Below are 24,963 nucleotides of genomic sequence, written 5' to 3'. Positions count from 1 at the left end.
AGAGAGGTACAGGTGAAGGCCCTTTGTCCCATTAGATCTTATATTTTCAGAAGAGCCATCCTATCTTTTTAAATACTACTTAATGTCAGTGTTAAAATTGCCCTTCATACCCTCAACCTATGCCCTTTTGTCCTGCTCCATTGGTATATCTCGAAGTATTATTCTAGGTTTACTTTTCTATCCCATTAAGCATCTTGTCCTCTGTAATGCTTAGCTGAGACAGTGCTTCTTGAAGGCCAAAGAGCCTAACTTATTTAGTCGTTCCTTGTGGTGCTCTCTTTAACACTGAGGATCAACCTCATTGCTCTCCTCTGCACTACTGATTTAGCAAAATAGCCCAGCATTCTGTTTGCCTTGTTTATTATCACTTCATTTTGATTTTACATGTTGAGTCCCAAGTTTAACAGATGCCCCAATATATCTTTCAACATAAAGTTTTTGTGTATACATGGAGTACATATGCTTCCTGTTTTTACATCTGACTTATTACTTTACATTTATCTGTAATGGACTTAATTTGTCAGTGAACAGCCAGGTGTGTACCCTCTAGTAGACTAACCTACTAACGGTCCTAATCTAGGCTTACTAATGCACAGGCAGAGACCACTTATGCAGGAGAATGTCTTATGCGCTTATGCAGAATATACAATATCCTGGTATTTCAGGAGAGAATGAATAAATGAATGAATGAATGAAATAACATCTGTTATTCATTTTCAATATACTGGAGATAAATATGAATTTTATACGTATCTGTATTCTTGTTTATGTGAAATGAGGTTATATTAAGATGAAGTAAGTTATTGTAGTCAGTTTTTGTGTACATTATATAATGATTGCTTAAGAAAATGCATGTTTTTGTTGAATTTTTTAAATGTATTTCTTTATCCACTTCAGAAGTACCCAGTGGTGATGTCAACGTACCTTGGTATAGCAGGACGGGTATTACTACAGAACGCAGGCTTCTTCTCGACTCTCCTTAGCCAGATTGCATTGGAAGTCAACCAGGAGGTAACAAGCCAAAGCGTTGATGTATTGGCATTCTTCAATTCGCATTTACAACTCCGCATACTACTCCTCCAGCCCAAATTGCTTGCTTAAATTATTTAGAAAGTCAAAGCTTTGATTTAAAAGACAAAATTGAAAAGATTAAAAAGTAAGATCCAATCTTGAAAACCAATTAACATTTAACTTGTCTCCATGGGTGCAGAACTGTCAGTACTGCATGATACAATACTTACAAGATGCTAGTGGTACCTCAGGAACACTAGGCACTTCTGTTCAATTTACTACACCAGAAATGGAAGGATTATAGGACTTCACAAAATCAGGTTTTAGGTACTTTTGGTCATTTGAAACTTTATGGGATATTGCTTCAGAGCAACATTTGATTTTGAAAAGTTATGCATCAGAAATTGTGCCTTAGCCAGGCGGAAACTACTCAGCACTGTTGCCAGCAGAGCACCCAAATTAATATCACTGAAAGATTTACATCTTGTGAAATGTAAAAAAAAGTATAAAATGAGAAGTATAGTTGAAAAATGAAGGAAAATAAAGGAAAATTTCATTGGCACAAGAAATGTCCAGCAGCAATGTACATCTTCGTTAGCAGATGTGTTATGAAATGTCATCCTAAAACACAAGGGACATCAAAATGATATGTATGTTGTATATAATTTGGAATATATATCTGTGAAATATTATCAAATCTATTTGAATTGTGTTAATTTGTGTACAGTAATGATTAGGAATAGCTGAAAGCCGTATTAGAGTAGTGGCTTCAAGTGTTAACTGTTATTTTTACTGCATTGAACTTTATTGACTTTTCAGAGAGTAACAAGCTTTAAAATTGTAATTGCTGCAATGTAATGCAATCTTAACCATTTAATATCATGCACACTCCTGTATGTTTATATACAATCTGCCAGTTTTCAATTTCCGATTTTGTTTAAAATATCTACTGATTAGGAGCACAAAAATTAGATTTTTTGTGATGTTTGTGATACCAGTTTAGCACCATTGTTCTATAAATATTACAAAGCAATTCAGAACATTTAGCAGCATTATATATGGTGCTGTGGGGATAAATTGACACCAGGGTAGGATTTCATTGTGCCACTTCCACGGGGAGAGCAAGAAATGTGGCAGACAATTGTGCACAGCAGTGACCCACAAACAGTCGTAGATTGAGTGACCAAATTATTATTATTAATTAATAATTATTATTTACGATCACGCAGAATTGTGGAAAGTTCTTAAATTCCGAAGCCAGTTTTTGTTTTTGTATGGACTGGAAAACCAGCTTCCAAACCAAGACTGAATTAAAGAATGTTCCACCTTTCTAGTTTAATTGTGTGGTTTCACAGGATGGTTGAGATTTCAGTAATAATCCTTGAATTTGATATTGCACCTTTAACGTTGGGAGGATGTCTAAAGAACTTCAAATTATTTATTGTAAAGTGTAGTGACTGTATTTTGTAGCCAAATGCATTAGCCAGTTTGCGCACCACCATGTCCCACAATGTTTGTATTCATAACAGCCCTGAAGAGGTAATTCTGCTGAGTGGATCAATTTCACTGCCAATAAATGGGAAGAAATTGAAAATGACACCTCTCATATCTGTTGAGAGGCAGATTGTTTCTGTGAAGGATGGAGAGTAACAGATTTAAAACTGACCCAGAAAGAGTAATTAATTGTAGAGAAATTACAATTACTTTGTTTGTTTCTGGGCCTTTCAGTTCATCTTTTCCTGGAAGTGCATGGCCATCTGAAAACTGCCCTTTTAGCACAGGGAACTTGATCCCTTTTAATGTCACTTCTGGTTTGGCACATGGTTAGGGAAACAGGAATTGTTGTCAGAGATGACTTGATAACCCAGAAGTAATTTTACATTGCCATTTTAGTGTGAAAAGCTGTTTGGATACAGGAAATGAGTGGGCCAACTGCTGGTACGAGAGAAAAAAATGGTTCATGTACTGCATGGCTGTTTAGGAGACATTGTTGTACACAAATTGACTGCCACATTCACCAAAAAATACAGTCACTACACTTTTGCACTTTCCTGTGAAGTTTTTTGAGGCATTTTGATATAAGGTATTATATCAAATGCAAAGATGATTACTGTTGTATTCTTGCATTTATTTTCTTACCAGCCCTCGGACTAGAGAATGAAAGTCCACAAATCGGAGATATTATTTTCTTTTTTTTACTTGTTGGAAAATAACACTTAACTGATTACATGGAAATCCTCTCACTTGTAAATCTTATGACATACATGGCTCCTTCATTCATTGTTTCACCATTCAGATATTTTGAGCATTTTGTCCGTAATTTGCCTTCTTCTATCACAAGTTTATTTGAGTATCATATCTGTAATTTTATTTTTATCTCATACAAATGCCTCTTCAATAACGTCACAAAATGATTGATTGAACGCTCTGGGCTGCTCAGTGACCCACTCAGGAACTTTTAGTGTAAAACTGAGATTATTAATAATAATAATAATCCTTGCATTTGATATAGCGCTTTTCACGTCTTCTGAATGTTCCAAAGCGCTTCACAGAATATACTGTAAAATGAATTGACTGTATATTTGTGGGCGAACGCGGCAGCCAATTACGCACAGCAGTGTCCCACAAACAGTCGTAGATTGAAAATGACCAATTTATTATTGTTTTGTTTTGGAGGGATTATTATTAGGCTCTGTGTGGAGTAAGGAAACTTGCCCAAGGTTTCGCTCTGCCTGGAATTGAACTCAGGTCTCTCGCTTGCAAAGCGAGTGCTCTAACCACTGAGCTACTGGACTCCACCTTAATGCCATTAAGCATTAAGGTGCTCTTTTCCACCGCATCCCAGTTTTTTTCCAGTTTTTTCTCTGCCCCACACTTCCTAGTAGGATATTGGTGGAGCCTCTTTCCAGAATTTTAACTGGGAGGTGAATGAGAGACGCCTAGGGTTGTCTTGCTTTACAGCTTTCGCTACCAATCTTGTTCAAGATCATATCTTGACGATCCTTCATGGGTGTATGAAGTTAATTATTGCAAAAACAAATCCAATTTTGTGCAGAGCAGAAATGTTTTTGCAGGAAATAAGGTCTCAGGAAACAAGGTTATCTTTAGTCTCTTAGTCTAATCATTCAGTAAAATAGTTGGTCTTTCAAGGACTGACTTTCACTGTTACACAGCATCTGATTCACAGCTTTTATGGATAAAATTTTAGGCCAGTTTGCTATTTTCCTATTTATTGTATCACTTCATTGCAACCTCCTTTGTATTCAGCAGAATGCTTGAGACGATAAAGAAAGGCAAGTTGAAATCAGATGCTGGGTAATGAACCTTATAGTTTACGAGGCATTTGCTATTCTGTTTATTTTTTACTACATTGTATTTTCTTCACAAATGTTCCAATGCTTAATGTAAGATTTTAATATTGTCTTCATTTTGTCTAACAGTCCTTGCAAAGAAAATTTGTGATTAAGTGGCAAACATTTGGTACAAAGATGCAGAGCTCTTTGGTTTCAATTATCATTGAATTGGAGCAGTTCTCTTTTGAAATGTGTTAGCTGAGTCATAAAACAGCATTCCTTTACTGGTTTGTTTTGAAACACCCGTTGCAACTGGGAAAGTTTGTTGAGGATCGGTTCACAGTGATGTCACAGAATGCTCAAACTTTGCCACTAAGTTTTGAACTAAGCATAGATTGGAGAAGCTTTTAAAGTGTACCTGTTACTACATTACTACAAATTACTAAAAATGGTGACTCAAGTTCTCTTACCCCGCCCCACCTCCCCTCATCCCCAGTGAAAGATGAGCCATTTTTGTCAGTTTTTATTCACAAAACAAAAATCTAGAGGGGAAGGAGGAAGATTTGGAGTCTATTTTGTCAAAAAAAACAGTAGGAAATTTAGGAAAACATTAAGCATCTGGGTAAAATTTGGTTTTATTTTGGAACATCTGCATAACGGCTCATGCAATGTGATATGTGGTATGATTTGCCCAAAAAATGCATACAGTCAAACCTGTAGAAACTATATCTTGTGAAGGGTTTTGAGATGATAAGGTGATGAGGTGTGATATCAAATTCAAGGAATATTTGTATTATATGCATGCATTCCTGGATGCAGCTTTCTTATGGCACATCACATTATTTGACTATTCCTGGAACCAGCAATACAGTAAGGCAGGTTTAAGGATGTGCGTGCATCATCATGGATACCAAAAAAATAATGTTTCTAAAATGAAATTCAAATGGAAATCGTTTTTTCACTGATTAACTTTATACTCAAAAAAAGATATTTATCAGGGAAAACCAGTTTAAAAACTAATTTGAATGGACTTTAGATATTAACCTTGACATTTAAAGTGAAGGCAAAGTAGAACGAAAAACTAATATAAATGTGTTTCAATCCAAGCATGTAAAAAGAATGGAGTTTAAAAAGCCACAAAGCCTTCAGAATGTGTGCTTTTGATTTATGCTTTTATCACATCAAAACTTCTCAAAGCACTTCAAATAATGCTACTTTGAAGTTCTGTAAAACTTGCTGTAGAATCACTCATGCCGGCTAATCAGCAATGCCCCAGAAAGAGCAGTGAGATGAATGACCAATTTATTTGATTTTGCTCAGTTCGAATGAGGAATGACTATTGGCCAGGACACTCTTCTTATAGTGCCATAGGATCCTTAACGCCCAGTTAAACCACTGGAACAGGCAGTGAGTACCTTGGTTTAATATTTAATAGTGCAGTGGTGATGTTATCAACATCTTCCTTTTCTCTGGCACAGTTCCTTCCCTCCCTTTCAAAACTGCCCCTTCTCAAATAAAACCATACTGAACCTTTCAACTTCTCAACTACTGCCTCATGTTCTGGTGGCTCTAACGTGCCTACCAGCTTTGCTCCTTCCTTTTCCACAATTCCAGATTGGTGTGGTGAATCACATGGTAAATCTCCTTTACACCCTTTCGAAGATCCTGACATCTTTTCTATAGTGTGGTGCCCAGAATTGGACACAATACTTCAGCTGAGGCCTAACCAGTGATTTGTAAAGGTGTAGCAGAACTTCCTTGTTTTTGTACTCTATGCCTCTGTTTATAAAGCCAAGATCCCATCTGCTTTTTTAACAACTTTGTCAGCTTCTGCCACTTTCAAAGATTTGTGTGTGTGAACCCCTAGGTGTCAATGTTCCTGTATCCTGTTTAAAATTGTACAATTTAGCTTATATTGCCTCTCCTCATTCCTCTTCCTCAAATGCATCAGTTCACACTTCTCTGCATTAAGTAAGAAAACTTGCCTAAGGTTTTGCCTCACCCAGAATCAAACCCAGGTCCCTCTCTTGCAAGGCGAGTGCACTCACCACTACGCTACGGGACTCCATGTTGCAAGATATAACTGAACTCAACAAACCTGGATGCATCAATGCATTTATATATTTCTTGACAGATATCCTTTTTTGACCGTCATCAACAAATTCACTTTGAGATACAACTGTGGTACATATGGGCCCTGTGGAAATTTGCTTACCTTTCTGTTAGCATTAAAATCAAAAGGATTCAAGAGTCGATTTGCCTTCGGCAAGATAATCGTGTATGTTTTGTCCCATCCTAATTTTCTTCTGTCTTGCCACTGTAGTCGCAACATTTTGATTTCAGTCAAATGAAGCTGAGAGTAAATTGTGGACATCAGCTAGCTTATTGTTATATATTGCAAACCTAAAGAAAATAATGACAGCATTCTTTGAATTTAGTGTCAATTAGTTGGATCTTTTCATAAAGCTGTGAAGCATTGAATGACGAAGCTTAAACTATTGTCATTATGGAGTACAACAAAAGTATTTTACAAGTAGGAATGAGAATTCATTGTGACATATTATGCACGGAATTACATAGACATTTGTTGCATGGAAACAATGACAGCTTGCATTTGTATAACACCCTTCACACAGAAGCACCTCAGACCACTTAAAAAGGCTATTTGGCCCAACTAGTCTTGGCTGGAATTTATGTTCCACATGAGTCTCCACCCCTCCAAATCCTCTGTCCCCGACCCCTTTACTCCCTTCTCCTTCATGGTATGCATGACTTGTAAGTTATACAAAACATGCCCAGAAACGTACCAGTGTGTTTCATACTTGACTCGAATTTGAATCTTGTTCGTGAGTCAATTGTCCTTCGAGTTCAAGATCCTTACGCTCACTACTAAAGCCCTGTAAGGTCTTGCCCACCCTACCTCTGTGGCCTTCTAAAACCTTACCACCCTGCCCTCTCTTTCTCTCATCAGGCACTGGCTTGCTTCATATCCCCTGCCCTGCTCGTCCCACCATCAGTAGTGGGGCCTTTAGCCTTTCTGCCCCTCTTCTGGAACTACATCCAAAGCCCCGTCGCTTTGCCCCTGCATCCTTCAAGGCCCTTCCTCTTTGATCATGCCTTTGGTTGTCTTCCCATCCCACCTCCCTTGGCTCCCACTCCTCTTGAATCCAATCCCCATCTCGGGTGCAAACTCTCAATTGTCCAGCAGGTTGGGACGTCCTCTAGAAAGGCGTTATATAAATAGAAATTTGTTGTTTGTTGTTGTTAATAACTAATTGACAACTGTCAATGCTGAATCTTAATTATTAAAAGGAACTTTGCAGGCCTGGTACTTAAAATTGTCCTGCTTATTGACACCATTGCTTCACTCTTCAATTTTGAGATTCAATCTATTAAATGATGTTCTACAGAGCTGGACACACTGTACATTGCTTTCACATGTTCTTAAACCATGTAATACTTCAGTAAAATATTTATTTTTGAAAATTGTTCAAGAGTTGTATTTTATGCACAGAAAATTCATAAGATTCTGTTATCTTTCATAGATGGATCAGCTTATTGGCAGCATGATTGAGATGTGGGTTGACCGAATGGATAACATTACACAACCAGAGAGAAGAAAACTCTCTGCTTTGGCACTACTGTCACTCTTGCCATCAGTCAACAGGTAAGGCCATTTTAATCTGGCACAGCAGTGTGTTGTTTAGAGCATTCAGTGAGGTGATCACCATGCAGAAATTTATCACCATGCATCCAATCCAAGCTGAGGTTTCCATGCATTCCACCAACACATGAAAATCCCAGAGATAGATTGTTGCAATAGATTGCGTACTCTCTCCCTGGAGAGATGCATTCTGCTTAGCGAAATTCCAGAAAATATTAGGCACAGGTTGGCGAGAGCCAATACTTGGGGTCCCCAGAGTGTGCATTGGGGTATTGCTGAAGTCTAACCAGCTAAAACCACACAGCTTGCCATTGATAGTGCTGTCCAGCAAGCATTCCTGCTGCTTGTCCAGCTAGGGCCACTCTACCATTAGGGCATTGGCTTGTAGAGTTAACAGGAGCTGAGTGTGATGTCTTCCCTGCCCCAAGTGATTGATCTGCCCTTCCAGGTCCTGCCAATGAGCTAGGCTGGCTGTGCTGTCATCAGCAGTGCCCTGGAGTACTGCGGACCTACCTGGCTCAGGAAGCGGACTAGTGAGAGCATCACAGAGGGCTGGTCAATTCTGACATTCCATTGCCAGGGATGTTACCTTGGACCCAGTTCAGCTCCGCTTACAGTTCAGCTCCAAGGAGACACTGTTCCTCTTGCACTGAAACTTGGCTGAAAGTTCAAACCACTCCTGCAGCTTTACACCCAACTGCTTTGTAGCATTCTCTCTGTGTGTACATTATTTGTGATATCTGTAGTCAAAAGGAGCACGAGAAACAAAGCTTCAGACAAACCTCTCTTATTGCTTTACTGGTTAAAGTCTGTGGCATTGTGGACAGTGTGCAGGGACAATAGCTCAGCTCTGCATCACGAAAAGAGTAGCTGTTGAAATACTTTGGGGAAAAGGGAATGAAATGAACTTCAGTATAAAATGAATTAAAATTGTAATTGTACTCATTTTATTGTATCCTGAGAACACCATGATTAAAACAAACAGAAGCAATATGTTGCATATAAAACAAAATAGCCAGATTTCTATAAAATAAACGTTGCAGAGCCTTTCACGAGTAATTATTGCAGCATTTAAAATAATGAAAGTAATTGATGGAATAGATAATTGGTGGAGTAGAGGGTTCCATTACAAAAGAGGCATAGCCTTAAAATCACCACGAAGATAGCTAGAACTAAGATTAGAAAGCATTTCTTCATAACACACAGGGTTATGAAAATGTGGAAAATTCTGCCCAAGAAAGCTGAGAGGCAGTATCAATAGAGATGTCTGAAATAGAGATCAGCAGATACTTGGGTGCTGAGGAAGTATTAAAGGGTATGGCGAAAGGGCAGGGCCTTTGGAATTGAAGGATCTGCCAAGATCTGATAAACTGGTAGAATGGGATCAATGCACATTGGCCCCCTCATGTTCCTGTTTTTTGTGTGGTGCCTGTTTGTAGGCAAACCCAGCAGCTAATCATTGTGTCAGCACAGTTCCACAAACAGCCTTGAGGTGAATCATCATTTAATCTGGAGTATTTTTGGCCAAAACAGTGGGAGAACATTCCACCACTCTCAAATTCTTTGATGTTTACCTGATAAGGCACACAAGACCTTGATTATCATCTTGCCTAAAAGCTGGCACCTCTGATGCAGCAGCACTACCCAAGTACACACTGGAATGTCAACTTGGACTGTGAGCTCAAGCCCCCAAGATTAAACCTCTCACTCTAGGCTTAAAAACAAACGTATATTGAAGAACAAAATCACGACTTGCTAGGAAATGCATTTTTAGATAGTTTGCAGGTAGATTATTGGCCGCAATTCCAGTGTGGAATACTAATCAGGCTGGTCTATGTGATTGCACTAGTCTCTCAAATACTTGTATGTGACAATTGGCAAATTAGTCCAGAAAATGGGAAAAGGTTGCAGGAGTACCTGCATTACCCAAGAAGTAGGCGCTGATTTTACTGAAATTAGTTCCAGTAATTTCTTGATTCAGCAAGTACCACATGATTGATGTCACCAAATCATAAACCTGACAGCTTTGTTATCTCCAGTGAAATTTACCGTCCCTTTTGCTGAGAAGGTCAACCTCTTTCGGTGTGTTTCAGTATTTACTTCAGAATGCCTCTCTTTCAATGATCTGCAATCTCATTTTCTTTTTGCCATATCAAACAATTACTTCCAACGGTATTACTTTGACAGGAGAGATACTGTGTTGAAATCTGAGTGCAATTCATAATAATAATCGCTGCATTTGATACAGTACCTGGAGTCCTGTAGCTCAGTGGTTAGAGCACTCGCTTTGCAAGTGAGAGACCTGAGTTCAATTCCAGGCAGGGCGAAACCTTGGGCAAGTTTCCTTACTCCACACGCCTAATAATAATCCCTCCAAAACCAAAAACAATAATAAATTGGTCATTTTCAATCCACGACTGTTTGTGGGACATTGCTGTGCGCAATTGGCTGTCGCATTCGCCCACAAATATACAGTCAATTCACTGTACAGTGTGTTCTGTGAAGCGTTTTGGGACGTCCTCCCGACGTGAAAAGCGCCATAGCAAATGCAAGGATTATTATTATTATTATTATTACCTTTCATGCCCGGAGGACATCTGAAAACGCTACACAGGATCTACTGTCAAATGTAGTGAATGTATTTTGTAGGTAAACAATTAACATTAAACATTACAATCATTAAAATAGTTTCCCTGTTTACACCCTGAAGATGTTCAAGTGCATGTTGTGATCTTGTTGCAATGTTTTAAACTGCTAGCAGAATATCAGTTTTACTTGAACATTTTGTATGGTCAAAATTAGTGCAGTAGATCATCATTGTAAAATGGTTATCTTATAAGGCAATATATATATATATATATATATATGCATGGACCAGCCAGGTTCCTATACTTGAAGTCCAATTTCCGGGTTGTCAAGTCATCAACAACATTACATCCTGTGTTCTCTGCTGAAGTCGGGTACTTCCTACAGGTAACAGTGACACATACTTAAAGAGAATGGCTACCTCCTATGCTGAAAGTTTCCATATTTTTATATCTGCTGAGGTTACTCATATTCAGCCCAGTTTATTTTATGCTTTAAAATATAAGCAGCTCTCAAGCTAGCCCTGCAAAATGATGATGTGGTTTAGTATTCATGATTAATATTTAATGCTATTTGAAGCATATTCACGATCTTGGTGTATTCTGATAGCTGAATGCTTAGCTCCGTGACTTCAAACTCAGTTACCACTTGTTAGCTGCTGGAGATTCATCATTTTAATTTTTTTTTAAGTAGCTACAATGTGAATGTTTCTTTGCTAAATTGATGCATTTTTTTACTATTTCTACAGGTACATTTTTTTAAACCTGCCTTCCTAATTGTACTACACATAGAAACAATTTCTACCTCTGTGTATATTAAAAATGTCCATTTCCTGGTATGTTTAATGCTTTAGCAACTTGGATTCCAAGGTGTTTAACAGACATAGATTGAAAGTTCAAGAAAGAATTCCTACAAAATTGTGTTGCAAACAAGTGCCTTAACTGTGGCAGGAAGCCTGACTACATTTATCACCTTACTTTTATTCATGGACGTTCTTCATCCAAACTCTATTTGATGGAATCTGTTTATTGTGTGGGTTAAGAGTTAAATAATTTATGATCTTTCTGTTGACTTCATTGAAGTTGTCTGGGTTTGTGTGAAACAGTTTTCATCAGTTCCTCAGGCGCCACTCCACTGATGGAAAGTTCTATTTTGTAATATTTTGTGGCTCCTCAAGATGATAAACAACCATACCTGAGAGTGAAAAATAGTCTATTGTATCCAGTGATCGTATCATACAGTCTTAGGTTTAAAAAATGTATTGATTGTTGAAATGTCCAGCTTTCCATTCAATTCCCTGTTGTTGCGTCCAAAGCCCAATATTAAAAGAACATAATCTGTGCTCCTAGAGCAATATTTCAACGTGTCCTATAATGTCACTGTGAATTAGTTTTGCTACTTCGGAGCACATCACCACTGACTTTTAAGTTGAGGATTGCTCAGTGATGACCTAAAATAACTGTTATCATGAAAGTAGAACACATTTCCTTGCCATCTTTATAATGTTCAATGTGGACTTAAATCCACTAGACACTATCATGTACTTTATAAATGCAAATACAATTATGTAAACCAGCCCTGCCTCTCATTTTTTTAGTATGTAATTATGTTATAGATGTTATAAAAGGATCAACTAGGCATGTATCTAGTTGACTGGTACCGTATAACATTACAAATGTGGCGGTACTAAAAGCACTTGTAGACAGTTCAAAATAAACCTGTTTTTCTGCCTTCTGTGTAATTCTAAGTAATTTGCAACAATGCATTACAGCTGGTGAGATGAGACTTTTGAGACACTTTCATCTCATCATGAACCAGTGTAAGTAGCAGTGTTTCATGCAATCCACGTCCAGTGCTTGGAAAACTACAGTCATTACTTTTAGGTTTGAAAACGAAAGGGTTGATCATCATCGCTAATGGTTGCATTGAACAATCTGTACATTAAACTGCCAGTGAGTGTATGCGTGTGTGTTTTAAGCATAAATTCAGCAGCCAGTCTTGACACATTTTTAGGTTTTTGAACCCCTCATCTATTGAGAAACTGCAGATGGGTTATCTTAACTCATATGGTGATTTCTGTATAGTCTGTTATCAGTAATCATTTTTAGCCAAAGTAATCAAAGGAGGTTTACAAGAATTATTCTGGGGATGAAGGACTATGGTTATGAGGAAACGAGAAGCTGGCTCTGTTTTCATTGGAGCAGAGAAGGTTGAGCGGGAGGCCTGATTAAGATGTACAAAATCATGAGGCGTTTTGTTCAGGTTAATAGAGAGAAGTTATTTCCATTGATAGGGGAGTCAAAAACTAGAGGACATAGTTATAAGATAGCCACAAGAATAGTGAAAGGAGAACTTGGAAGGAATTTTTTCACCCAGGGAATAGTTGGGATGTAGATCACCCTTCTGAGTAGGGTGGTGGAGCAAAGTCCATTATAGCTTTTAAGAGGGAAATAGACAGGCATATGAGAAAGGGGTTTGAAGGGGTATGGGGATAAGGCGAGATGGTGAGATTGAAGCGATATCCTTGCTTTGTGAGCCGGTGCAGGTTTGATGGGCCAAATGGCCTCATTCGGATCTGTAAATTTCGATGTTTCCATACTGTTTGGAAGCAAAGTGACTAGTGTTCTGTAGATGACTGTAATGAGTCTATAATTAATAAGAGGAATTGATTTGAATACATGCAGTAAGTAGCATTCTAGATGGATTTTGACATGCTAGATGTGATTTGTGCAGAATAGACCAGGGAAACTGAACAATGTGTTGACAATCATAATTAGTCCAATAGGAAAAGTGAAAAGGAATTCTGGTATGATTTTTGATCATGCAGTGAACATTCCCAGGCAGTGTGACGCTCTTGTCTGTCAGCTAAGATGAATCTCAAGAATATTTGATTAGGAGTGGAAGTAGGTTCTAATCTTTAAGTGATCACTGATGAGGAATACTGTTTTGATCAACCTATCTTCTAAACAACGTTGATGAGGCTGTTTGACTTGACTTTAAGTTTTTAGAACTAAAGTTTGTAAGAAAAAGTTAACAAATATCAACCGAGGCTATGGATTAGAATCCTTCCCCCCTCACCAGTCTCTGTCCTACACATGTGAATACTTTACCAATCCAACACTTAAGGTTGTGTTTTTTAACTTCCTCAAAATAGTTGAGGATGAGTTTAAAGATTCTAGGGACAAGTTTAAACAGAACGAATCAACAACAGCTTGCATTCGTATAGCACCCTTTGTATAGGATATCTCGGAGCACTTCACAATGACGTGGTCAGACTCCAAGGAGGGAGGAAAGAAGGAAGTGTCCATAACCACTATTGTAGAGGTAGGTTTTAAGGTGGTTTTAACTGGAGGTGTGACCACTGATAATCAGGGGGTAGGGGGTATGGAGAAGAACGACAAGCTCGAGTTAGCCAAGTGGAGGGAGCGGGCAGAGAAGTGGGAGCAAAGAAATACCAAATGTTCCATTGAACTCATAGTTCTTGGAGGAAGAAAAGCACATCTTGGGCTGAGGAGATGAATGCTTCATCCTTATTTTGTTTAGGGACTTTTGGGTTCAAAGAAAAAATTGATGATTAGAATTCACTTAGAACATTGAATAAGTGGGGTAGAGCCCCCATGATGAGATAAATTTGAAATAGTCTGTAAAAGGAGCACTGTTAATGGCGAAATGGTCTCTTCTTGTCCTGATATTTCTTAGGTTTGTAAGGTAACAAGTAATTTGTTGCGAAGCATGAATCAGAAAATGACTTTCAAGCGTAAAGTTCATAGTGTTTATTATCTTTGCTGCTCAAGATTATTTAGCATCTCAGGACAAAAATCACTTACATATACATAGGTTCTTTAATGTAAAAGAACATCTCGAAGCAATTCAAACCATTTGATTAATTAGATTTGAAACGAATAGTGTTATATAGGCAAAGGCCGCTACAGCTAATTTATGCCAGCAACATTGCAATAGTGATGAGAGCGTTTCTTAATGTCCACCTAAATCACAGGCAGACAGGGTCTTGGTTAATGACCCATTAAAGAAGGATTTCACAAATGTGCCAGAGGAAACCCTTCATCTGCATGATCTGGAAAATACTTGCCTTTAATACGAAGTTTGGAATATAGGTGCATGCCCACCATCAAAACTCTGCAGCTCGTGTCCTCTCCCGCACCAGCCTCTGTGAACCAATCAGCCACATTCTTGTCCGGCTTCACTGGCTCCCCATCGCTCAGAGAATCGAGTACAAAACCCTTATTATTACTTTCAAGGCCCTCCATGGTCTTGCTCCCCCCTACCTCTCCGACTTCCTAACCTCATATCACCTGTCCGCTTCCTCCGCTTGGCCTGCTTCAGGTCCTCCACACTTCCCGCCCTACCATTGATGGTCGGGCATTCAGCATCCCTGCCCTCACACTCTGGAACTTTATCCCGCAATCTCTCCGCCTCACCCCCTCTCTTGCCTCCTTCAAGTCCCGTCTAAAGAACTTCCTCTTCGACTGTGCCCTCGGCCAGCCTGCCCCCCACCCCCACACCCCCTGCACTCTACTCCTCCTGACCCAACTCCTAGCTCGGGTCCAAAAATCCCTGACTGTTCAGCGCCCTGGGACATCTTTCTGACATGAAGGGCACTATAAAGGGTGCTATGAACAAGTGTAATTTGTTATTGTTGTATCACAGCTGCCAATTTGTGCATGTCAATGTCCTACAAACAACCACAAAGTGAATGACCATTTTTTGTCTGCGGTCTTCTCTTTTCGAGTAGTACCATGCCATCTTTAAGCCTACCTGAACAAACCGATGATACCTTGGTTTACCATCTCATATGAAGAACAAGAACTCTGACACAATCATGTTGAATGTTTTTGTAACACAATCACCAATTCACACCTTTTACAAGTTTTCTTTTGGGTCAGGGTTTTGGGCAAAATCCCCCAAAAGACATGATATTAATACAACTGCTCACTCTGAATACGTTTGTGTTGCTGTACTTTATCTTCAGACTAGAAACGAAAATTCAGTACCAAAATGTTGCCAGGCTGTTTCCATTTGTTGGTGAGTCCAAAATGGGGGGACATAAATATAAGGAATCCAAAAGCGTATCTAATGGGGAGTGTGAGGAACTTTATGCAGAGAGTGGTGAGAATGTGTAACTCACTGCAGGAAACTATGGTTGATGAAAAAAAAATCATCAATGTATTTAAGAGGGAACTTGATGCATCAAGTGGTGATAGGAATAAAGGGTTATAGGAGAGGAGATTAAGAGGAGTGGAGGCTCATGTGGAGAATGGACACCATCACGGACTAGTTGGACTGAAAGGTCTGTTTTTGTGGTGTGTAAACATGAAATCAAAATCCATGACTAGCAAATTTAAAAGCTCCTTAATTTATAACAACTTTTAAAACAGCCTGAGTCTGGATCGACCACTTTATCCTGAAATCCAGGTTAGGTTGCAATTTACCTTGCATGTTAAAGGAAATCTCAAAATGACACTGACTGCTTCCTTTACTGTGTCCTCTGAATGTCATTGACTCCTTTGTAAGAAGCAGTCTGAAATATTATATCTGAAAGAATTAATTACTATTCAAGTTCAGCTGTGTTATTCTGCTCAGATGATTTGGCAGCATTTCATCTTCAGCTCTTGTACAAATGTGGTGTTCCCCCCCGCAGTCATAATTATGGATAATTTTCACTGAATAATAAAATGCCTTGCTTTTTACCTCTTAATTTTTTGAAAGGTGATATTTGGCTATTGGTATCTTGGAGATTTCATTGAAGTGTTTAGCAGATGAAGATGGCTTAATTAACCAGAATAACAAATCTTACTTTTTCAGATCTGAGATACTGGATTTAAAAGAAATTGTAGGATATAACTATCGCAGGATTGTTTACTTATAATAATATAATACTAATCCTTGCTTTTGATATAGTGCCTTTCACATCATGAGGACTTCTTCAAAGCTTTACTGAAGTGTAGTTAAGAGTCTGTTTTGTGGACTAACTTCTTTCAAGGGGTGATTGGTTGAAGTATTTAAAATAATGAAAGGAATTGCAAGTTATTTAGTGGTTTATTCTTTTAGGGCAGAGGGATCAATTACAAGAGGATATTGCCGTAAAATCAGAACTAAGATAGATAGAGTTGAAGTGAGGAAACATTTCTTTGCACACAGGATTGTAAAGATCGGAAATCCTCTCCCCAGAAAGTTGCAGAGACAGAATCAATAGTAATGTTTAAAAGAAAATTAGACAGGTATTTGAGTAGTAGAGATATTAAAGGGCATGACAGAAGTTAGGGCATTGGAATTAAAGGATCTAACAAGATCTAATAAATTGCTGGGACAGGCTGAATGGCATCCTCTTGTTCCGGTTTTCTTATGTTCCTATGTATGCTGTTGACATAGGGGTGTATGGGATCAGAAAAGACCAGTGTAGGCTAACTATCCTCCTTGGGTCGGGTGGTTAGCGGTGGCTTCTTGGAGCTGGATTAGCTTCAAGGTGATGTATTTGGCAATGGAATGTTGGAATGAAGCCCACCATATGTGGTGGTCTCAGTCGTCCAGTTCCTGAGTCAGACGGGTCCGCAGTATTCCAGGGCACTTCTGATGACAGCACAGCCAGGCTAGCTCATTGGTAAGACTTGAAAGGGCAAACCTGTCACTAGAGACCGGAATTTTTCCCAATCAGCTCCTGTTAACCCTGCAAGTCAAAGCCCTTATGGGTAGCGTGGTATAATGACAAGCAGCCGGAAAGCTTGCAGGCAGTACTCTCAATGGCAAACTTTGCGGTTTTAGCTGGTTAGACTCCAGCAGTACCCCAACGCACATCGGGGGTCCCCAAGCCTTGGCTCTCTCCAACCTGTGCCTAATACTTTCCAGAATTTAGTAAGCAGGATGCGTCCGTCCAGGGAGAGATTGCGCATTCCATTCAAATAAACATCTCTAGAATTTCCATGTACATGTGGGATACATGGCACTCTGTTTGGTTTGGATATTCTTAAGCATGTTGATGGGTTTCCGTATTTGTCAGACGTTTGGCTGATCAAAAAAATGAAGCCTGTGTTCTTCCTGATCCCCGACTGTCTAGCGCCTTGGGACGTTCTCCCAAATTGAAAGGCGCATTACAAGTGTAATTTTATTGTTATTTCTGACCACTGTTTTTTTTTGTTGAAAATCCAGCATTCCTTTCCGTTGCCATTGATTATAATTGTCATAATCAAACACAACACCAGTAGCATAAGGAAGAATAAATAAAGCTATGTAGGTAGCAGCAGAATTATTCCATTTGGCAGAATTGGCAGTTGGTTATAAAATTACAAAAGCAATGCCTATCAAAGCAATGTGGCCAAATGGCTTCATCTTACTGGGTTTATGATCAAACAGACTGGTAGTTCTGGTACTTACTTACAAAACCTCAAGCAACGCTTTAAAATGGTCATAATAATCTCAGGAAAATATCATTGTTTCAAGTTGTTAATAAACAATAATGACTAAAATATCAATCAGTTAGATTCTAGGGGAACCACAATGAGGCATAAAAAAGTTGCCAAATGGCAGTGGATGTGTTTGAACAATTATTCCAAAATTAACTTTACTGTCATTTCAAATGCTAAATACTTGATAATTAGCAGGTACATTGGACTTTTTTTTGTATTAATACGTGCTTATTACCATATTGATAATTATGATGCCAGTCATACAGGCTTGCAGATGTGTTTTGTTGTGATTTATACTGAAGCACATTTGAGATTTTGAATCACAGCCACAACCCGTAATTTTAAATTTGCTGCCACATTCATTAAAATGTGGGGATGAGTGGAAAAGTGCGTTGATTATATCTGTTTGTTCACTAAGTGCGAATTGTTGGGGGAATCTGACTGGCTAGTCTAGATCCCCATGGAGATGGCTAACAAATGCTAGTTTAATTAGCCAAATTTTTATTAGACAAATCGACATTATCGATAAAGTCTTGAGAGATTGAACTTGGTGATAGGAATGCTTAGCCCTGTGAGTAATTTAAATTTCAGCGCCTTGGGACGTCCTCCCGACGTGAAAGGCGTTGTACAAATGTAATCTTGTTGTTATCTGAAGAGGAATATCTACTTGGTCAAAAAACTGCTTGCATCTATCCTAATTCAAAGGGAAACTCACACTCCCAAAAAGATAGCAGTGACAAGTATAAATGTCTTTTGCTTGTCAGGAAGATGTGCAGTCTGGGCCAAGTCTGGCCATGAAATCATTTTATGTAGACTGGTGTATCCAGACCATTCACATCAACGTTTGATTCCAGCCCGATCCAATACATCATTACACATGCTTGATACTTATAATGGTATTTTCTCTTAATGGCCACTGAGTCACTCATAACCCTCTTGTCTTTCCTGGTCTCAATCTGACTCAGCAAGTTCCTCTTCAGTACTTATTGTGACCTCCTACCCATCCCCCAACTAATCAACTTCAACAAGAATCCAAAATTGATTCTTTAATGGTAGTAAATGTAAAAAATGGACTTGATGAGATAAAGGTTGCATGGAGTAGCAGAGCTTTGTGTGTGAAAGGAAAAGGGACTTAAGAGTAGTAAAGAGACAAAGTAGATTTTTCTCTCAGTTTGGCTTAGTGACGAACCTCAAACTTTCAGAATTTATCTTTGAAGCCAAAATGTGGTTTCTAAATCCAATCATTTGTTTAAACTTATATACTAATTACCCTCTTAGCACGAGGGTGATTATTATATTTATTAGTATGCTACTTTTGTCATTACACAGACTTTAGGATGTCAGCATGTTCTCTGCAGGAATGGATGTTACGTAAGGTAGAAAATGAATTGATTAATGTGTAAGGGCTAGGATTTCGTTATACCAAAGAAACATTTTTGTTTTTCTTTATAAAATGATCCATCAATCACCAAGATGCAGAGTGTACATTTTAGAAGAAGGCAACTTGATAATAAATACTTAATGATAAATACATTATCATGTTGTTGAAACGTTTCAAAGCACTTCACAATATTTTACTGTAAAGTGTAGTGACTGTATTTGTAGGTGAACATGAGCCAATTTGTGCACAGCAATGTTCCACAAACAGCCATGAAGTAATCAATTTTTTTTTCTGGAGATTGTTGACTGGGACATCGAGAGAAATGCCCTTAGTTTCAAATCTCATTGATAGAATAATTATAAGAACCTCAATTTTGCTCTTAATACGCTGAAACCCCAGCAAACCGGACTAATGGGCAGGTGCGGGTAGGAGATCTGATCCGGCAAACTGAAATTTCCGGCTAAGTGTAATTATAATGCTGGTACTCGGTAAATGCAAATAAGCTATTTTCTTGCTCACAGGATTCAAACTATTTGAGTCAATGTTGATATCCCTAGCCACTGTGAAGGCCAGCAAGATGGTGAGGCTGCTCAGAGAGGCTTTAAAACACCAGGAGATTGCCAAATGTGGAAAGAGTTTCACAATGTCCGGGGAGCTCAAGGTTCACCAGTGATCACACACAGGAGTAGGAAGTGCCCTGATCGTGTGAAACTCTTTCCACATGTAAATTTGCCAAATGTGGAAAGAGTTTCACGCGTTCAGGGTAACCTCCAGAGACACCAGTGATCACAGACAGGAGAGACTATAAATGTGCCCAATGTGGGAAGAATTTTGCTTGTTCCTATCAGCAGAAAGATCACAAATGGTCTCTCATAGCTCCCATCGCTCTGGTATATATTATTGGTCAACACACAGCTTCTTCCCCTGTCCAGCAGAATGGGGTGTATTTACTGGCAACTCCAACAGTGCAGCACACCCCTAGCATAGGAGTGCCATCTTGGACAATATGGGTTTCAAGTCCTGACGTGGAGCTTGAACTTACAACCTTCTGATTCAAAGACAAGAGTGATACCAACTGAGCCAACACTGAGCACCAATAGTAAAGGAACCCTAAAATATCTTCCAGGCATTCCTTCTAATTGAGTCAAAAGTGGTTTGAATTGTTTGGAAAGAATTGAGTCTCTCACTCCCAAAAAATAGGTCAACAGCACAAAATGCCTTGGTGACCTGATGGTGAGTATCAGTGTCGGATAGAGAGTGGTACGAGTACAATGCAAAATAATAACAGAGGAAGTTAATTGAGTGTCTATGGTAAACATTGGAGTATAATGGCTCAGAAGTCCTGGACCTATGGATACCATCAGATACGGCAATTTTTAGCTGCTTCTCCACTGCCATCCAGGAGTTGGTCATCATTTAAACGGCGCATGGGTGTTTTTAATCTGCCCCTCTCAAAGGAGGGTACATGCCAGAGATTGGCCTCCAGAGATGGCCTTTAATGATTTTTCATATTTAGGAATGTGAGACTTAAGTTTGTTAAAGTGTGAATATTGTCTTTTTTTTATATAAAAACGACGAGCTGGTGCAGGGAGGAGGGAGAATGAGAGAAATAACTGCACATTCATGTGGCCGTTTCTCAATTTAAATATCTTTATTCCATCTGCTACCTGTCACTTCATAAATCTCATATAATTGTGAGCTATCACAAATATTGAGCCTACTTATTCACACGGGTTTGACATGTAATAGCATGCATGTTTATAGAAGTATTATGTGTTCTATGGTGAGAAAGTTTATCAGATGTGATTGAGGTTAATGTTCCTTTTTAACAACAGAAACAGATTACATTTGTATAGTGTCTTTCACATCAGGAGGACGTCCCAAGCCGTTGGACAGTCCAGGATTTGCACGTGAGCTGGGGGTTGGCATCAGGAGGGGTTGAGGGCAGAGATGGTGGGGGTAGGAAGGTGACCGAAGGCGTGGTTGAAGAGGAAGGTCTTGAGACGTGCCTTGAAGGAAGCAAGGGTGCGGGCGAGGCGAAGGAACTATGGAACAGAATACCAAAGGGTGGGGGCAGAAAGGATTAAAAGGCTTAATTGTCATTGGTGGGGCAAGCAGGGCAGGGGACGTGAAGCAGGCCAGAGTCTGCTGAGCAGAGGGAGAGAGGCAGTTTGGACAGTGGTTAGCAACAACAAGAAATTACATTTGAATAGTGCCTTTTACAACAGGAGGACGTCCAAGTCACAGAGGTAAGGAGGAGCAAGGGCAGGGAGGGCTTTGAAAGCGAGGACTAGGATTTTGAATTGGGAGCCAGTGGAGCCAGGCGAGGATGGGGGTTTGGTGCGGGGCTCTAATGACGCTGCTTTAGATAATTACCTTATAAAAGACATGCAACAGTTTTTATGAATTGGTGGTTAGAAGCATTATGTTATACCAGTGCACAGAAAGAATGCTCTACTGTGTGTAAAAAATATTCACATACCAGTGGATCACAGCTTCTCAATGATTTATTGAGGCTTGCTTTGGGACCCACAGAGGAAAGCTAAAACAATATATTACCATCCAAATGCTGTCTCATTTCTAAGGCATCAGCAGAAGTATGAAGCATTTTAATGAGACTATTATGAAATTGTAATAAGTGTTTTTTAATATTCAGTGGTATCCAACAGGATTTCTTAACAACTAAACCATTAGTATGACTCACCAGCCATAAGAGCTTTACTCCAACTTCAATCAGAACACAGTTCCAGCAGTTCAAAATGATTTCCTGAGGAAAGAATCCCCATGCCAATGCTTAATCCCATTAGAAATTGCTCTATTCCTGCTTGGCTTCACTGGCTCCCTATCCTCAGTGGATTGACTTTAATGTCCTTTCCCTTACAAATACTTCCATGATCTTGTCACACTCTGCTTCTATGATCTCTTGTGATCCAACTGCTATGCCCCCACCCCCTTTGCCCTTCCAACTCTGACCTGATTTCTGCCCCTTAACCTGCTTCATGTCCCTCGTCTATTCAGACCCACGTTTCAGCTATTTTGCCGCATTCCTCTGTCCATTCCGTGATTCTTTCTTTTGGTAGAAGGATCCAAAACTTCGGGCCGTAGTTTCAAATTAGAGGCAAGCCACTTAGAAGTGAAATCAGAAGACAGTTCATCACACTGCAGAATTGTGTGAATGTTTAATGCACTAGAAGGCCATTTAATGAAAACATTATTTGGACGTTTAAAAGTGCATGGAGAAAAGGTGAGGACGTAGGATTGGTAGATCCTCAATGATCTGATAAAATGGCAGAACAGGCTCAATGGGCCAAATGACCTGTTGCTCTTCCTATCACTTCCAACAGTATAAACTGTATGCAAAATACTGCAGATGCTGGAAATCTGATACAAAAACAGAAGTCACGGGAACACTCAGCAGGTCAGGCAGCATCTATGGAGAAAGGAAAGTGAGTCAACGTTTCGGGTCCACGACCCTTTGTCAGAACTGTGGAACCGAAATGTTGACTCAGTTAACCAAACAAATATCATATTTGTTTGTGGCATTGGGGTAGCACTCTCACATCTGAATCAGAAGGTTGTGTTTCGCCCACAAATATACAGTTAATTCACTTTACAGTGTGTTCTGTGAAGCGCTTTGGGACGTCCTCCCGACGTGAAAAGCGCTATATCAAATGCAAGGATTATTATTATCTCAACAACATGATAAGGTGCTATATCAAATGCAAGGGTTATTATTATAATTGTAGGTTGAAGCCTCATGTCGGGACTTGGATCACATAGTCTAAGATGGCACTCCAATGCAGGGCTGGGGGGTTCTTGCATTTTCTGAGGTGCCTTCCTTTGGACGAGACGATAAACCGAAGTCTCATTTGCCTGTTCAGGTGGATGTTAAAGATTCCATGGCACTATTCGAAAAGAGAAATAGTTTCTCTCAGTATCCTGGCCAACAATCCCCCAAATAAAACTGGTCACTCACTCCATGGCTGTTTTGGGGACATTGTTGTCTGCAACTGACTATCATATTTTGCCCACAAAATACACAATCAACTTTACAGTATACCTGTGAAGTCCTTTGAGACGTCTCAAAGACGTGATAAGGTGCAATATCAAATGCAAGGATTATTATTAGTATTATGGCCATTTGTTTTATTTCTTTCCATAATTGTTCATTAACTGCTGTAAATTCTTCTTTTATTGAGTTTGAAATCGAGGAAAGGCAAAGTTTGGTTTATTTGTATCTGAAATAAGAAGAAGCTGCGTGGTATTTGGCATGTAAACTGTTACCTTTTTGATATCCTGTTGCATTTTCTCTTTTTTTGTTTGGATGGAATTTACAGCACTAAATAAGGACTGCAATTCAGACCTAAATGTTGCATGATGCTGAAGGCAGCTTTCATATTAATGACTATCGCGAATATTTCACATAGCACAAAATCGAATTGCATACATTTAATTAAAAACCATCCCATAGCTGCTTTGGCATATTTGTGCGTTTTGCCAAACAGTCATTTTATTTTGGTCCATAACTGTTTATTTCCTGCCATTAGTTATAGGTACATCTGTTCTTTCCTTTGCCAAACTGAATGAACTAAGCCAAAAAGAATATTGGAGACCATCCTCATTTGGCATGATTATAGTATGACTAGTAACAAGGTAAAAACATTTTTTTCAGACGTTTAATGTTTAGGTGATTTGTACATCTTTTTGTCATTGACATACTTAGTTTTAAATATAAAGATATTTAGCTTAACTCAGTTGAAGATCTGTTCAGAAGTGTTAACGTGGTGTTGGCTGGTGCTGCAGTCCTCTAAAGCTTTAGGTCACTGCTCAAGATCCGTGTTTTCAAGTGACGTAAAAATTGGAATTTATTACTGTTTTACATCTTATGGAACCATAGAAATTTAGGGGCAGAAGAAGGCCATTCAGCCTTGACTCTGAAAGAGCTATCTATCCATTTAACGGATAAATAGCTCCTTCTCCTAACCTCTCCTTTACTTGTTTGGTAATTGCTTTAAATCTATGCTTGCTAGTTGTCCACTCATGAAACAATGAAAACGGACATGGAGTCCTGTAGGGTATTGGTTAGAGCACTCGCCTTGCAGTGAGAGGATCTGGGTTTCATTCCCAAGCAGGGCGAAATGTTAGGCAAGATTTCCTGAATCCACATGCCTCTGTTTACCTAGCAGTAAGAACCCAGTCGTTAGTCAATTGGCCAAATCGCTTTTCTGGGCGTAATAATCCCTTGTTTGTGGAACACTGCTGTGCGCAATTGGTTGCCACAGATCGCCCATTTTACAGCATATTCTGTGAAGCGCTTTGAGACATCTAGAAGACATGATAAGACACTATATCAAATGCAAGGATTATTATTATTTGATTCCAATCTCCTGCTTTTCCTCATTTCAGTTATTTATCTAATTTCTTCTAGTAATCTAATAAATTCTACCTGGACTAGCAATCTAAGTAGGTCATTCCATATCCTAATAACCTGTTCTAAAATTTTTTTTGAACTTCTTCCTTTACTCTTTTGGTAATTCCCTTACATCTTTAAATCTATAGACCGCTAGTTATCCACTCATCAAACAGTGAAAAATGGTGTCCTTATTT

The 24,963-nt window shown here is 39.0% G+C and overlaps 1 protein-coding gene across 3 annotated transcripts in view; it reads left to right on the top strand.

The window, feature by feature from the left end:
• ipo11 (importin 11) overlaps positions 1 to 24,963 on the top strand; it is a 258,056-nt gene that overhangs the window by 146,149 nt on the left and 86,944 nt on the right. For 2 of the 3 annotated variants that reach the window (XM_007892133.2, XM_007892131.2), the window contains 2 exons: positions 898 to 1,011; positions 7,850 to 7,971. In XM_007892133.2, coding sequence (XP_007890324.1) covers positions 898 to 1,011; positions 7,850 to 7,971 — 236 coding nt within the window. The remainder of the gene's footprint in view (positions 1 to 897; positions 1,012 to 7,849; positions 7,972 to 24,963) is intronic. The other variant, XM_042335013.1, reaches the window with a different exon arrangement.

The sequence above is a fragment of the Callorhinchus milii genome, unplaced genomic scaffold (assembly GCF_018977255.1).
Source record: "Callorhinchus milii isolate IMCB2004 unplaced genomic scaffold, IMCB_Cmil_1.0 Scaffold1, whole genome shotgun sequence".
NCBI lineage: Eukaryota > Metazoa > Chordata > Chondrichthyes > Chimaeriformes > Callorhinchidae > Callorhinchus > Callorhinchus milii.
The sequence above is the reverse complement of the archived record's forward strand: the minus strand, read 5'-3'. Positions and strand labels throughout refer to the sequence as shown.